Source organism: Arvicanthis niloticus, chromosome 3 (assembly GCF_011762505.2).
Source record: "Arvicanthis niloticus isolate mArvNil1 chromosome 3, mArvNil1.pat.X, whole genome shotgun sequence".
Lineage (NCBI taxonomy): Eukaryota > Metazoa > Chordata > Mammalia > Rodentia > Muridae > Arvicanthis > Arvicanthis niloticus.
In genome coordinates, this window is record NC_047660.1 from 6,424,423 (window position 1) to 6,441,804 (window position 17,382).

General features: G+C 40.4%; 1 protein-coding gene across 1 annotated transcript in view; it reads right to left on the reverse strand.

Moving 5' to 3' along the window:
- Gpc6 (glypican 6) overlaps positions 1-17,382 on the reverse strand; it is a 1,004,917-nt gene that overhangs the window by 102,896 nt on the left and 884,639 nt on the right. Inside the window, exon 5 of the mRNA XM_034498066.2 lies at positions 11,520-11,650. Coding sequence (XP_034353957.1) covers positions 11,520-11,650 — 131 coding nt within the window. The remainder of the gene's footprint in view (positions 1-11,519; positions 11,651-17,382) is intronic.

The window sequence follows — 17,382 nt, forward strand, 5'->3', positions numbered from 1 at the left end:
GAGTGGATCAGTACGTTCTGACCGTAGCCACTAAGGAGAGCCTAAGAATTTGGAGTACTAGCTTTGGGACTTCATCTTAAACTTGGAAAAACATGGCTTCCCAATTTTCAGAGCCATTTTGAAGATAACGTATGATGCCTAGAGAAGACATTGAAAAAGTGAACTGTAGAAGGTAGATTATTTTCACTGACGTGATCTACGGTCACATGGGTTACAGAGCAACGCTGGACAGTTTAAGCTTTAGAGGCAACGGTCTCTCCCAAACCAAGGCTGGGCATTTCTTCCTCAGCCCGAAGAGCTAGAGAGAGCCACGCATTCATATGAAAGGTATTGCCACCGTCTTTACCCAATTTACTATATCAAGTTAAAGCAAAGTTAAATAATCAACTTTACTAAAGTTAATAACTAGAATCAAAAATTCTAGTTCTTGATCATTTGATAAGTTACTTATTAAAGTTCATAATCCATATAGAAAATGGAGGATCTCACTTACAAAATAGTCAAACTGGAGATCTTGTTGGCAGAGAAGCTGAGCGTCACCTCAGGCTCTATGCCTACAGTGGTTCCCTGGATGTTACAGAAGGTCTGAAACTTAAGAGTACTGAATTTTGTAAAGAATATTTTTTTTTGTCTACTGTATGTAACTCTGATATTTCTTCGACATTTTTCCTTAAAAGGAGAACTTCATGGCTCCACTTTGGCATATTTAAATTGTGTTTATTGTGTTTATCGCCACTTTTATGCTTTGGGGCCATTTCTGATGAAAATAGGAGTTTTTTTTTTTTTTTTTTTTTTTTTTTTTTTTTTTTTAGTATAAGCCCTGTAACAGTGACAGCCACTCTATAATAACAGTGCCTGTGAAGTGTCTAGCAGGTAGGTAGAATATACAATCTAGATTCACCAAGAAAAGGTGTAACTCATGTCCCTGACATGATCGAGTAGGACAATGTAAAATGTCACCGTGCTCCCTAAAGTGTTGTGTAATTTAAAACTTGTCAATCGGTTACTTCTAGAATGTTTACGTTAAGCTTTTTGGACAGCAGTGGACTGTGAACAACTGAAACTAAAAAAAAAAAAAAAGTGAAATACGCATGGTTCGGAGGGTTCTGTGACTGGGTTCAGAGCGTAGTCAATGGCATTGGTTATATTAAAATGGCAGATAATTTGGACTTTACTAAGCTACTGTTTCCATATCATCATCGTCTGGTCAACATTCTGGCCAGTGACACCCCTCCATTGCAGCAGCTGAATCCTCTCTCTGCTGGTGGTCATCCAGATCATGCAACTATGGCACACAGCTGAGGGCATTTCCTCAGCATGACAGTGACAGCTCAGTGGTTAAGAATGCTTACTGTTGTAGCAAAGGGTTGTTTGCAGCAGTCACATAGGTGGCTCATGTCCATTTGTAACTCCAGCTGCAGGGGATCCAATGACCCCTTCAGGCCTCTGTGGGTACTGTACTCATCTGGGCATACCCCTACACAGACACCCATCATCCTGAGTGAGGTAACCCAATCACAAAAGAACACACATGGTATGCACTCATTGATAATAGGATATTAGCCCAGAAGCTTGAAATACCCAAGATTCAACTCACAGACCACATGAAGCTCATGAAGAAGGAAGACCAAAGTGTGGGTGCTTCAGTCCTTCTTAGAAGGAGTAACAAAATACTCAAGGGAACAAATATGGAGACAAAGTGTAGGACAGAAACTGAAGGAGGGGCTGTCTGGAGACCATTCAGCCCATCCCATGTGTAGTCACCAAAGGTAGACATAGATGTGGATGTCAGGAAGTGCATGCTGACAGAAGCCTGATATAGCTGTCTCCTTAGAGGGCTGCCAGAGCCTGACATATTTAGAGGCGGATGCTCACAGCTAACCATTGAACTGATCAAGGGGTTCCCAGTGGAGGAGTTAGATAGAAGACTGAAGGAGCTGAAAGGGTTTGAGGACCCATGAAGAGAGCAACAATACCAACCAACCAGAGCTCCCAGGGTCTAAACCAACAGCCTGGGAGCATGTAGAAAGGGACCCATGACTCCAGCTGTATATGTAGAGGAGGATGGCCTTGTCTGGCATAGGTGGGAGAGGAGGTCCTTGGTCCCATAAAGGCTAGATGCTGAGTTTGGGGGAATTTGAGGGTGGGGAGGTGGGAATGGGAGGGTAGGTGGGGCATATCCTCATAGAAGCAGGAGGAGGGGGGATGGGATAGGGGGTTCCTGGGTGGGGGTGGGGGAAATGGGGTAGGGGGATAACATCTGAAATGTAAATAAATTATCCAATAAAAATAAAAGAAAAAAATATTTTTAAAAAAAGTGAGGTGGTGACTGAAATGTGTTGGTATATGGGTGTTCACATATCAATGTAGGCAAACAGGAGTTGCTTGAAATATTCCCCAAAACATTTCACCAATGTCAGCAGCAAGAAGAGCTACACTAATACATCAAACTTTCCCTTAGAGTTTACATCCCCTCATTCTCCTTTCTGGTTCCTAACAGCTTTCTGCTAATCTCTCAAGACACATATACCTGAATACAACTGAGTGATTTTGATAATTATTTCTTTCTTTGGTTTAAAATCTTTAGATTAACGATACAAATAAATGTTCTAAGTTCCCAGCTTTTCACTGTTATTTATGTGAGCAAGTCTCCTCATGGGTTGCATTCTCTAAGAAGATGGGTTTTCACCCCATCCTTTCAGAACAGTCTCCTTTCTCTTTCTACTCCCGCTCTGTCTTCTCTCTCCTCTCTCATCATCTTTCTTACTGTTTTCTTGTGTTTTTCCTTCCTTAAAGATTGATTGCTCTGGTTCCCCCTGGCCAACTTCTCTGGCAGGTCTAAGTCCCTGGATGGATTCAGCATCCTGTTAGGAGAATTCCGGATTCTGAATCCAGTCAAGTCATCAGTTTCTGTTTTGGTCACTTTTTTTTACTGGCTTTGATTCTTTTTCAAAAACTGGCTGCCATGTATATTTTAAAGTTTAAACAATTTTACTTCTAAAGAATAAACACCTTGGTTCCAGGGTATCTGTCTGATGCCTCTTAAAATCTTTTCTTCAATAAAAACAAATTCTTTCCACTCGCTTGAGAATTTATTTTTTTTACAGTTGTGCATTCCTGAGACTGCAGGATATCTTGATATTCTTTCCAAATGAGCAGAGGGCAGAGTTTCAAAGAATCAAACATAGCATATTTTAGTGTACGGAGAGAGAAAACTATCCCATGTCTCTTTGCCTGGTTAAGTGATTATTTCACATGCTTTTTGTTTATAAGGCTGAAAGAACTTCTTTAGCGTCACATGGCAGATTGTAAGTAAACACATGAACCACATTAGTCTGGTTGTGAGCCATTCATCTACTCTGTGATTGAACAAATGCATATTGAGTGTTATTTGGTCAAAATTAAGTGGTGCAGGTATGTTGTTTGGATGCGTACCTGCTCTTGTGAGCACTTCTGACAGAAGATCAAGGAATCAGAATGCTATGAGCATAAATAGAATGCCCAGAAGAGCAACTGGTCCAATCCAGGGACTCCAGGCATCTTCCTAGAACAGCAGAGCTGTGCTGAAGGGAGCGAGTGATGAGTGTCCACTGCTGATGAGTGGACTTGAGACATTTCTAGTAACTTTGCAAATAAGTTGCTAATCATGCCCATTAAAACTTAAGTTTCATATACTTATAATTACATAAATTATATTTTCTATATGTACTATATGTAACATATATGCATATGTATATGCAATCGTGATCATTAAAAGTTAAGTTTTATATACTTAGAATCACATAAATTATACTCTATATAATATATGTAACAGATATATGTATATGCATACACACACACACACACACACACACACACACACACACATATATATATATATATATATATATCTGACAGGAATACTATACCACGGTGTGTCACTGTGTTCAGTGACAGCATGCCTGAGTTTGCAACCAGCCATACTGTGGGTATTTACACCATGAGAATTGGCAAGTTCTTAGAAGTTTTTCCCACAGAGGCAAATCTTTATACAATCTAAAACCTTGAATAAAAAGATTTTAAGAAGCATGCAATACATCTGACAGATATCCTGGAACCAAGCTGTTTAAGCTTTGGTAGCAAACTGTTTAAATCTTAAAATATACATTGCAGCCAGCTTTTGAATGGAAAGAAAAAATCAAAGAGTAAAAAGTGACCAAAACTAAAACTATTGGCTTGACTAGATTCAGAATACAGGGTGCATCCTGACAGGCACACAGTTAGGTTCTTGAAGTTATGATTTCATCAGTGCCAGAGCAGATCACCTATTCCTTAGTGGGAAGACAATATTCAGAATCAGAATTCTCTGATCACAAGGCTGTGCGTTCGTGAGATTGGCCAGAGCCTGTCCGTGAGAGGTATGGACCTGGGAAGATTTCCTCGAAAGGCAGGAGGAAGGGAGAAAATTTCTGTGAGATCCAGAAAAATAGATTTCTTTCTTTGCTCCTAAGGACACAGAGGATGTTGATTTAAATTGAGTTTCACTAATCCATTTTTTGAGTGTAGCACATTAAATATCTTCCTATCCTTTGCCAAAAAGTAAAGTCTCCAGATAAATCCCCAATGGTAAGAGATAATCCAAAGTTTCCCTTTATCATCAAAAAAGAAAAACACAACGAGAAACTCTTTTCCCAAGAAGGAGACCTCAACCTAGTTTGGTTCAATAGTTTTCTTATAAGTAAGCATATTTAAGCTTTCACTTTACATTATGAAAACATGACTTTTTTCCCTGAAAAAAAAAAGAAAGAAAGAAAATCCCAAAACTGGTTCTGTTATAAACAGCAATAGAATACACTCTGATTTTCTGCACAGAGGGAGGGGAAAATCACAAGATTTCAAGATCACTTTTCTCAGTGCCATGTCACAGGTAAGAACTGGAGAGGTCACTTTTCTCAGTGCCATGTCACAGGTAAGCACTGGAGAGTAGAACAAGATGTTTGAATTAAAAAAAGAAAGAAAGAAAGAAAGAAAGAAAGAAAGAAAGAAAGAAAGAGAGAGAGAAAGAGGGAGGAGAGGGAGGGAGGGAGAGAGAGAGAGAGAGAGAGAGAGAGAGAGAGAGAGAGAGAGAGAGAAACCAGAAAGGCTGGAACCACCAAAAAACCGCAGCCTTCCCTTTGAAAACAAAACTGAAAAGAAGCTGTTAGAAATGAAAAGGTCATAAAGCTTTGTAAATAGTGTGACCATCTCCTTTTTCCCAAGATCACATGGGAGGCACCCCAGTATCCACCCATGGAGAAAACTAGTAAGCATTATGTGGCCATGGGCAGAAGCCACCAAACCTCCCCCCGCCCCCCAAATCTCTCTTTTTTGGTAGTGCCGAGAGGCACAGACTGGGATTGGGTTGTTGGAGCAGTCATCAGTAACTTGCCATCTCCTGGGGCCTGCTCTCAGAGACATATATTTAGGTCCTTCCTCTCCTGCGGTGAGAACTCTCAATTCTAAATAATCAAACATGCATCGGATCAAATGTGAGGTAAAGATATTAAATATTTTCTGCTCTTACAAGCTAAATTTAAGCCTGTAGACTAGACTATCCTCGAACTCTTCAGAATTTATCTATCACAGTTCTTTCTTAACTCCCATGGGTGGCTTAGATTTGACATGATCCATGCTAAACACTTCACATGTACTGTACCATGTTCGGTTTAAACAGCCTGTAAGATGGATTGGGGCTTTCACTTTGAACACTGGTTACTTGAATTTAGATGCATAAATGAGTTGCCCTAAATCATGAGAATGGTAACAACAAGGTCTTGGGGCTGTCTGGTGTCCACCTCTGACCTAATAACTGCTGCAGTGTTTGAAGAATACAGAGTGCCTTCAAGCTAAGGTAAAGTATCTATCGTCCCCTTTTGCTGAAACATTTCTGGACTTATGTTTTCATGCTGTGACTTCAACCAGGCAAAACACACCGTTTCTTCCACATGGGGCATCCTAAGAGCTTTCTCTGCAGAATTTGAGAACAGATAAGATGCAGCTCTTGTACACAAATAATTTAGAATACCGTCCAGGAGAAATGAAGTAAAAAAATAACCTAACATATTAATACTATGATCGCCTTAAGAAAGGAACATGTGGCACAGAGTCCCCACAGAAAAAAAGAGAAAATGGCACAGGAGTGAGTGAAAGATAAATCCTGGGTGATGTCTTCCAAAGGACAGGGGACATTTTCACCATTTGAATTCTCAAGAGAGTGTTTCTCCCTAATTCCTCACAAGAGAAAAGGCACACCCAAGAGAGCCAGGGAGGGAGAAACGGGTGCTGGAAAAGAATCCCGCAGAGTTACTGAATTAATGCTCACGAAACTGGAGAACCGTCCTACCAGAAACAGGCCATCAGACAAGTGATGCAGATGCTGAAACAGACTCAACAGGTAGAAACAAAGTTGCTCTATTCTCTTTAATGTTCTTATAGGTTTCTTGGTCATCTTGTGATCTGCACATTCAGGAAGAACTGTCTAAGATAACATTAAGTATCATCAGGCAGTCTCACTCTCCTGGAATGGGTTCTGTACTCATCTGTAATGGCTGTTAATTGAATGGATGCTTCAACTGGAACTTAATAAGTCTTCCTTCTTAATTTAGATTATATCTGACAAACCAATCTTCCTTGGTTAGATTTGAAATTATTCCTAATGTAGCTAAATGATAGCTAGTGAAATCAGATTTATCTTCTCTGAGAGGATAAGGAGGAGATTATCAATATATCTGAAGTTCAAAAGCAGAAACTTGACTCCTAGTCCTCCCTCCTTCTTTTTGGAGAATTTCCACCAATGTGAGGCTCTGGACTGCATTCATTTGGGTGGGATATGGGGGGGAGGGGACAGTTAGTAAGAGTTCTTCCATGCCTGCCATGAGGATGGCGAAGCTGCAGACTGTGATGATGTGTTTGCTGTTGGACGAGCTCCCCAGAGTGGGGCAGGCCAAGCTCCCTCATGCAGTTGCTCCTCTCAGTGCTGAGCTCATTTGGTCCTGGTGGGAGATGCTTATAAAGGAAACTGCGGCATGCTGGGAAAATCTTTTTCTTTTTGGACCAAACAGATCTGGCTGCATTCCAGCTCTGCCACATGTTGTCTGACCTCAGGCTAACTGTTTAATCTCTGTAAGTTTAACATCTCTTTCTGATAATCAAGTAAATGAATGCTTCCCAAGATTTCAGGGAGGATTTGAAATAAATATATAAATAAGGCATATATAGAGAGACTGTGTCAGCAAAGCAAGGAGACTGATTCTTTTCTACAGTGCTGCTTGTGCATAGAGCATGCTCTGGAGTTTGTTGAACGGATACGGTCAGGGTTCAACCGATAGTAACTATAATGACTCTCATTGCTACTTGGTGGTGCTGAGCACAAGAGGAACCAAAAAAAAAAAAAAAAAAAAAAAAAAAAAACAAAAAAAAAAAACAACTTTAACGTGTTGCAGTCTCCATCCCTTGAAAATGTACATGCATATACATTTATTGCACAAAAGCAAAGAAATCTAGAGCTTGGAATGTGTCATAACATAAAAATATGTATTATGACAGTATATATTTTTCAAAGGAATCTTGTAGCTCACTCTTAACTGTCTCTCTGAAAGTGAAATAGGGGAATAAAAAGACTTGGCAGTACCATACAGACAGAGCTTGGCGAAGACAGGGGCATGGACACATTGGTGAGAACAGACCTTCTCATTAGGCTATAAAACTCTCTCACTCAGGGTTTCAATTATGAAGCAAAAAAGTTAGTCCTCCTTCCTTGAGATATGATGAGAACATATGGGGAATGGAATGTCTTATCATAAAGTTGTATGTGTGTGTGTTCACAGTTGGAAAAAGTGGAAAAGAGAAACATGTAATTGGGATTTATCTTGGAGAACAACAATAAACATCATAAGAGAAAACAGAATTAGCTCCAGGTCTTCCAGTTGGCTTCTCTGTTTCTTCATCTTTTCCTAGTTTTCCAGAAGGCCACTCAATTTTCTCTACACACTTGCTCTTTCCTGGAGAGCCTGGCTGTTCCTTCTCTGCTTGCCTCCTCCTCTCTAACTTCTTTCATTTTGTTTTCTCTGCCAGCTTACCAGAGTCACGCTTCCATGGACAGTCCATCTTTTACCCTGTCCCTTTTGACCTGTACCTACTGTGTGCATAGGTACATTTTCTTCCTGATTATGGAATTTCTCACAAATTATATCATTTTTATATACAATTCTTAAAACAACAGTACTATAATGATATAGTTATATAAATTTCATAAAAATATCTCATTCAAATTTTGATGATAAAAAAGTCCTACCTCATCGAATTCTTAGAGGATTTTCTGGTAGAATAGTTCATTTAAATTTCACTTAGTAATAATCTACTACATGCCTCAAATTTGTTACAAGAGTAGATTTTTCAACATACACATACACACACCCCAAAACCAAAACCAAAAATAAACAAAAGCCACCAGCAATAACAAGAATGGGATGCAAAAGGCAACATTCTGCTTATTAACTTAGTTTAGCATTTCTACAATGTAGACACATTGTAAACATCATGTGGCATTCTATAAATATATAGAATTCTGATTTTATTTCCCAATAAAGATGTATTTACTGTAAAAGAGGACACTTTAGTCAATATACTCTTTGAATTTTTTTCTTTCTTTTTTCTGGGGCCGGTGGTGCATAGACAGGGTCTTATATCTGGCTTGGAACTCACTGTGTAGATCAGGCTGGCTTCAGACTCACTGAGATCTTCCTGCCTCTGCCTCTGAAGTGTGGAGATCAAAGACGTGTGCCATCGTGGCCAACTGAATTTGGTTAATATGGTCGTTCAAATGGGAATGGATTCTATAGGCTCAGACACTTGAATGCTTGGTCCTGAGTTTGTAGGAATGTTTGGGAAGGAGTAGGAAAGGTGGCTTTGCTGGAGGAGGTGTGTCACTTTGAGGTGGACTTTGAGATTTCAAAAGTCCACACCAGACCCAGTCTCTCTCTGTCTCTCTTTCCGTGTTTGCCTACAGACCAGGCAGTAATCACTCAGCTACTGCCCTAGTGCGCACCTGCTGCCACTATGCTTCCTGTCATTATGATTATGATCATGGACTAACCTTCTGCAGCTATAAGCAAGCTCCTAACCAATGTTCTCTTTGATAAGCTGCCTTAATCTTGGTGTCTCTTCACAGCAGTAAAAAAGAGACAGAGACAGTTGATTTCTTCCAAGTTCTTCAGAGTTTACATAACAGAGTTCCCCCCTGCCTTCCCCCTCCCCTGAAGTCAATTCTAAAAGCATTTGCCCACAATTAATATGTCCTATGTCCTGGGCTGGGTTCTGGTTGCTAGGACACAGCAGCTATTCTTGTCTCACATGACTAATGATGTCAGGAGAAAGCCCTTAGGGAGCAAGTGTCACAGGGATGCTTGTTTCTAGTGTGCAGTAGATGCCGTGGTATGCTGTCAGGATGGAGACTCACAACAGGAATCTACTGAAAAAGGACAGGAGTGGGGAAACATGGTAGACAGAGGAAGTCACAGAAGCTGAGGAAAAACAAGGAGCTGTGCCCATCAGCCAAGACACAAAGGCCACGGCTAGGCAGAGGCAGGAGACTCAAGACCTTGTGAGCCTTGGGTTCCACTCTAGGTGTAAAGGAGTTGGTAAAGGGTGAAGCAGAAGCCCTTGATCTCGTTAGTGTTTTCAAATATCTTGATTATGAAATAAAGGGAAAAATTTAACAGGATTTAAGAAGAAAGCCAAGGGAGGAGTTAGGAAGTAGTGCTAGTAGGATGTTATCTATGGAGAAACTTTGTATCAAGGAGTCCTGAAAACTCAAGTCGTAGAAACTTCTTATCAAAATGTGTCCAGTCACTGGAAAACAAGGAACAGCCTCATCCCAGCTATAACTGTCTGGATTGTTTATTTGTTTACGTTCTGGTGCCTCTGCGTGTGTCTATCTTTCCTATTGAAAATGGTGTTGGTTCTAGGTAGTGAGCCAGGTCATTGAGGACTGCGGATAGATATCTGCTAAGTGAATTGATGAATGAAAAGGCAAAAGAATGCCTGGCTTGAATAAGAGCTGCTGCAGGAATTAGATGCCACTTCTGAAGGCCTAGCTTGAGCGTGAGATGCGCACTAGAGAGACACTTCTTAGTGTAATGGTCTCAGGCTGCAGAGTCTTTTGCTCATATTTTTTGGTATGTTCCCTTCTCTTGGGCTATTTTTAACTTCCACAAACCTAGCCCCCAATTACTCCAGCACTGCTGGGTTATGAGGCCTCTCAGAACAACTCTAATTGGTTTTTAGGTGATGGACTTGAGAGGAACGGATAGTTGCTAGGTTTTTTTTTTTTTTTTTCTACACTAAAAGAAAATGGCCTTTCATGGAAGTCCCAAATGTGCCATTTCCCCAACAGTTGATGGTAATTCAAGCATCCGGCTCTACCTGGTACCTCAGGTTCATTAAAGCCCAGAGTCAAGCCTAGAAAACTCTAGGCTCAGCCACTTCCAGAGAGAGAATTAAATGCAGGCCAGAGTCTTTTTATTAGCCTACTTCCTTCTAGTTACCCTGAGATGTGCAACTCCAGTTTGACTTGTGGAAGCCAAGGATCTTGCTTGACTACATTTGATGCCTCTTTCACAAAACACTTTAATGACTGAAATATGTAATCGGGTAACTCTTGGCATATTTCAGTGGGAATTCCGGCCCCTGACACCAGGTTTAAAGGGCTGAGATAGATGAGGTTGTCCTTTCATTGTAGAGATGTTGGTAGGGAGAGGAGAGGGTCTCTGTGCACTTATCAGGGTTGTGGGAAGGCGATAGGGAAATCCCAAGCTGGAGACCTCACTGTAGACTCCTACCCTTTGCTTATGGTGAGTCCTGCTTCTCTCCAGCTGGGTGCATATGAGCACAAACTGGAAGCCTGGCGTTTGTGCCCACAGCTCCAAACCCAGGACCTCTGTCTCATATGATTTGTGAAACTCTGATACTTTTTTGCCTTTAACTTTTATAGACAAAGGAACATTTCCTCCCCAGGGCTCATTAATGAAGGTTGTACAGTTGTCTTCAAAGGAAGTCTGAGGTGATGTCTTGATTATTCACTATTGAGCACATATAGTACATACCTCATGTACACAGCTGATGACAGAATTAGAAGTTTTGAGAGAGGACAGAATGGCAGCATTGTAGGAATTTCAAATGTCGAAATGGAACATTCCTCCCAAATTGCTCTCACATGTGAGGGACTACTCGCCCATACTTGGAGCTCACTGAAACTCTCAGGCAGCCAATAATTGTGTCGTGATTGAGTAGCTGTGAACTACAGACTCACTTCCCTTCTCAATGCCATTTTGTTATCCACTTCCAATGAATGTGCAAATGTGTGGCTCAGCAGGAAAAGCTCACTGGCAGTGTGGTAAAATGTATAATCCACACCCGAATACCGTATCACTCCACTTTTCAGGTGGCACCACCGATGCAATGTGCATACAATACAGTAGGAGACAAGCTATTAATGGACATACCTTCGCCGACACCTGCATGCTGTTCTCCTGCATGTTCATAATGGCTTCAGAGATCTTGACGTCTATTGGGTCCATGACTGACTCAATGTTGAACGGCCCTTCCAGTCGCTCAGCCACCAAGAGCATTGCATCTGGTAAAAGACAAGAAGAATATTTATTTCAGGACAGGGTCCCCCAAGTTTTTAACTTCTTTCTATTCCAACATTTATAGAACACTGGAGGGGGGAAAAGAACGTTCACTCCTAAGACCTTGTGTGTTCAAGTGAAATGGGTGGTTAAACCTTAAAGTCATAATATACTTTACTTCGTGTGAAGATTTAGGATGATCTCACCACATCCATGGAACCATGCCTGAAATATGAGAATTTCAGTGTACATGCAGAAAGTTGGATGTGTGTAATTCTACATGAAATCTACACAATGCTTGTTTAGATGTGAACTGCATTTCGAGATAGGTTTTCATCTACTTTTTAGACTGGATCTGAAATCTATAGAGGTTTATGTTTTAAACAGCATGCTCCGTGGTGATCTGACTGAGAAATGCCCGAGAGTCTCCAGCATTTGAAGCCCTGGTCCCCAGGTGGTTGCACTGAGAGGAAGGTGTGGCCTGAGAGGGAGATGTGGCCCAGGAGGGAGGTGTGGCTTGGGAGGGAAGTATGGCCTTGCTGGAGGAGATATATCACTAGGGCTTTATCCCCCCCTTCCCCCCCAGCTTATGGAACTATTTGAAAGGATGTGGAAGCTTCAGGATGTGAGGCCTGGGTGGTGGGAATGGGCATCCTGTAGAAACTCTTGAGATGAGCTTCCGCTTCCGGCCCAAGTTCTCTGCTTATTGTCTGAATGATGCTCCTGCAGCCGTGGACAAAGCTGCTCCCAGAGTGTTCCCCACCTGAAATACCTCCAAAACCACAGGCTGAGATAAGTCCTTCCTCCCTCGGTTGCTTTGTCGGATATCTGCCCACAGTGATGGAGAAGCACCTAACACTGCTCTTCTTTGGGAAGATGGAGAAACAAGAACATTGAAGTGCTGACTTGTGAACCTAAACACACAGACATCAAGACCCAGTGAACGCAGCCTTCTGTGTAAAGTACTTTTTCTATTTTAGAAGCTCTCTCATGTCCTTGCTTTGTGCTAACACTCTTCTTACCCCCCCCCCCCAAAAAAAAGCTTTTCCATTTAGGCTTTTCAATATTCGCTGGGAGGATAAAGGGCCTTTCTCTCACTTGGGTTGGAAGATTAAGGCAGATTCTGACGTATACCACATGATGTGCTCTCAAAAAATGTCTGGGGGGCTGCACTGAATTAAATTGAGCTGGATGTGGGCAGGAGAGCTGGTAATTGTGACACGGAGACACGAGTTGTGTATTGGGGGTCATTCTTCTTGTGTGGACTATCTGGAAGACTACAGGAAAAAAAGATATATCAGGGTGACTGCCAAAATGAGTCAGGATCTGCAGTGAAGAGGAAGGGGTCACCGAACCCTGGCCCAGCCTCCATTCTCGGTAACCAGAGCATTTTTTGGCAATCCACTTTCTACCTGGGGTGTGGAACAGAATGTTTCCCAATGGTGAGAATGCAGCTGTGTGGAAAGAGCTGTGCTTAGCATGGTGAAGAACTAATGAGTTACACATAATTTAAAAGAACCATTCTAGGCCAGCAGCTCTCATATTAAACTGCATAAGCTAGACTCTTAACTTATGCACCCAATAGGTCTCAAAATTTTCAGTTGCTTAAACCCTTAAAAATGAATCTTAAATAAATTCCCCCTTTCCAGAAAAATCTAAATTTATTATCCAATGCTCACAGAACACGGAGAAGGAAAACAAAGAAGACTAATATGCCCATAACCCCACTTCCCAGAACAATTCTGTGAGCACTGTGGTACATGCCCTATTTATTTTTGCTTTGTGCATGAATATTTTAAGCATGCAATGAAATATACTGTGCATATATCATATAATCTGCTTTCTAGATGTAATATATTATTAATGTAAAATGCTGTTTATAGTTAGCTGTTTTACAGTACTAATGTGAGGAAACCAAATTTTATTTTTACTGCATACTCAACCATGTTTAACCCAAGTCTAACATCAAAACATTTTCAGGGTTATAAAGTAGCTATGAATTAGGCTGGTGAGAAACCTTTTAAGAAGATTTTTTAATATAAAAGATATAGAACTGTCTGGAAAGTAAAGATTCATGTTTTTTCAAGAGCCCCAGGCTTTATAAACAGTACTAACACTTAGTGTAAACCAGTGTTCCTTCTGCCAGATCTCATACGAGAGTCCCCACTGTATTCCTTGGGCAGCATCAGGAACAGAAAAAAGCCAGTGCCATGCCAGCCAGCTCCACATCCCATCCCACATATTCCTCCCAGGTGCATATGGACCCACAGACATGTTTGCATGAGTGGCACCACATACAGAAGCCCTCCATTTTTTTCTCTGATATTTTTCTTCCATAACACAGATTGATCTGTATACATCATGGATCATTTTAACAAAGCAGGTATTTCACAAGATCTTAATGACTTAATTACCAATTAGGCGGGAAGAAGAGACACATTATTTCATTGTAGTAGATCGTTGTGAAATCCATTTCCTCCTTTGTGGGTTTGAGGGGCAGTTACATATCTGAAAGCTGGTTGCTTCTTTTCTATCTTTGTATCTGTTTATGTGCTTATCGGGAAAAAAAATTCCTTATCACAGAACTTTGCAGCTGGGTTTCTGGTGAGGATTAACTGCTTGTGACAGCTGTAATCTAAAAGAGTCAGGAAATTCTAGTACGGGAAATGTATTGCAACCACAGATAGAGGCAAAAGATGTAATTAAAGAAAATGATAACTACAGGACACTTGTGTGCTTCATATATGTACTTGCATGAATCATTACACATCATATATATCAGTATTGGTCTTTCTCAGTGTATGTTTTTACCATGAGTAGGTTGGGTTGTAAAGAAATAATTTTGCCCATAAAAAAGTCTGTAAGGAAAAAGACACAATTTTGGATTGTACATCAATAATTGAACATAAAGTCTGAAATGACACAGACTAAGGTCTCTTTAAGATTTTATTTTATTCTTGGCTATGAATTTGAGAGGGAGTCGGGGGTACTTGTGGAAGGAGAAGGAAGAAAGAGAAGGGGGAAATGACTAAATTTAAATTTTAAAAAGTTTCTTCTTTTTTTTTAAGAATACAAATGAATAGTTTAATAGGAAGCACCAATGAGATTCTTATTTACTTGTATTTACTATGCTGTCGAAGGTTACAAATTTACTATTATTTCACAACTTTTATTTCACATTCTATGTTCTTTTTTCTAGTTTTTATTTTTTATATTGATACAATTTCAGATGTACAGAAACATAATAAAAATATGAATTATATAAAGATCACTTACATACAGTTTACTAGTACTTACTTATTGCTAATGCTTTTCCCACTTGCTTTATTGTTTGCTCACTACATCTGTCAATCTATTAATTTATTATCTCTATATAAATATCTAATCATTGAGTTTTTTTATTGGATATTTTATTTATTTACATTTTAGATGTCATCCCCTTTCCCTATTTCCCTTCTCTAGAGCCCCCTATCCCATTCCCCCTCCTTTTTGCTTTTATACAATTTGAATTACATGCAACTATTCAGGTCAGTTCTAAGTCGAGGGACTAGCAATACAATATATGTAAATAGTCAAGGAACAATCAAGACAATAAACACAAATAGTCAAAGAACAAGCAAGGCAATAAACAAAATTCCATGAACACTCCCATGATCACTGTTTCTAAGGGCTTATCAGAATGACCAAAATATCTGAGCCAACTTCCCTGTCCTAGCCCAAAGTCATTTTCATGTCTGAAGCCTACTTCCTTGTTCTAGCCTAAAATTTGGATTCCTGCCTGAAATTACTTCTTTGTTCTAGCCTAATATCAGATTCCTGCCTGAAGCCTACTCCCTTGTCCTTTGCCAATGTCATATTTCTGCCAATCAGCCCATTTCCTTGTTTTTGGCCCATGTCAGATTCTTGCTGAGCAGCCCAAAGGCTCTCCACCTCTCCCTCTTTTTTATTTCATTAACAAGACTGAGCCTCTCTTAGATCATTCTGACAAGAATGCCTGGCTTACCCATCATGGAATATGCATTACCAAAAGCAATGCCTTTCTGTGTTAGGTTGGTAAGGCTATGTGCAGAATCTTACCCGTCCTTGGCTTGCCAGCCTGTTAGGTTATAACTCTGTCTGGGGGTCCATTTTCAGATTCAAGCCATGTACTTTGGGTGCCAACATGTTGATGTTTGTTGTTAAAGACAAGCTTTAACATGATGGGCAGGAATAAAAGTATTCTCCGGACAAAAGAGGCTAGCATGATCAAGCTATATATGCCATTCTTGAAGCTTGAACAAAATAGAAATACTGACCTCAGGCAATGGGTAATTTTATCAGCAGTATCTGCTGCATCAACACTCAGCAGAGCAGCATTCTTGAAATTCATAAGCTTACTATGTAAAGTTAAAATATCCAGAGAGGTGTTAGAATTATTGACATAAAGCTTCCTTTGTAGACCTTTTAATCTATAGGTAAGAGAAGACACTTTGGTATTTGTAGCATAAAACTGGAACATTCTTTGATGATGTCCATCCTTCTGTCCCTATTGTGTCAAGACCACAGATCCAGTTTTTATGTTCCTGGTCCTACAAATTCAACCATGAAACTGCAATGAACAGCCTTTGTGATGAGGTTCAAAGATGCTTCAGGGGTAAGCAGCTCTTCCTGAAGTTGATTCCTAGCACTTAGGACTGCTTATAACTCCAGCTCCAAGGGTTCTGAAACTTTCTTCTGGCCTCTTCTGCCCATACATATGGTGGGCCCATCCATGCAAGCAAACACACACACACACACACACACACACACACACACACACACAAAACACACACACGCACACACACACATGCACACACACACCACACACACATACACACACACACACACCACACACATATGCACACACACACACCACACACATATGCACACACACACACACACACACAAAACACACACATGCACACACACATGCACACACACACACCACACACACACCACACACACATACACACACACGCACACACACATGCACACACACATGCACACACGCACGCACACACACACACACACATGTGCACACACATTTTGGTGATCCACTTTCACAAGGTTTGCCTACTGGCTTTGGAAATATGGTCCTATTGATAAGCCATCATACAAACACTGAACCAAGTGTCCCTGTATTCAGGTTGTTGGTCCTTCCATTTCTAATCTTTATATCAGTGCCTGTCCTTTGCTGTCCAAAACATAGTAAGATAATCTTTACTTAAATATCCATTTTTAATATTGAGATTGCTAGTCAGAATATGATTCTTTTTTCTTTTCTTTTTGAAATTTATTCTTCAAGCATTTTACACATGTATGCAGTGCATTGTGACCATATCTGTTTTCCTCCCCTTTAACTTCTGCTGGAATTCTTCCAAGTTCATATTCCTCTTGTTTTTTTTTTTTTTTTTTAATATAGACAGACATTTTGCTTGAATGTATTCCTATGCACTGCATGTCTATCAGGTTCCCATGGAAGGCAAAAGAGTTCTAAGTTCAGTGAGAGACCCTGTCTCAAACTATAAGGTAGAGAGTGATGGAGGAAGTATCCAGACATTGAGTTCAGGGCATCACATGAGCACACATGGATGAGAGCACAAGTGGATGCTCATAGCACACACTCTAAAGCTAATCAAAGAAAGAACAACCCCAGAGATTCTTATGAATCCAAATGTTTGAAGCAAAATCAAATGCAATGAATACACAAGAGTAAATT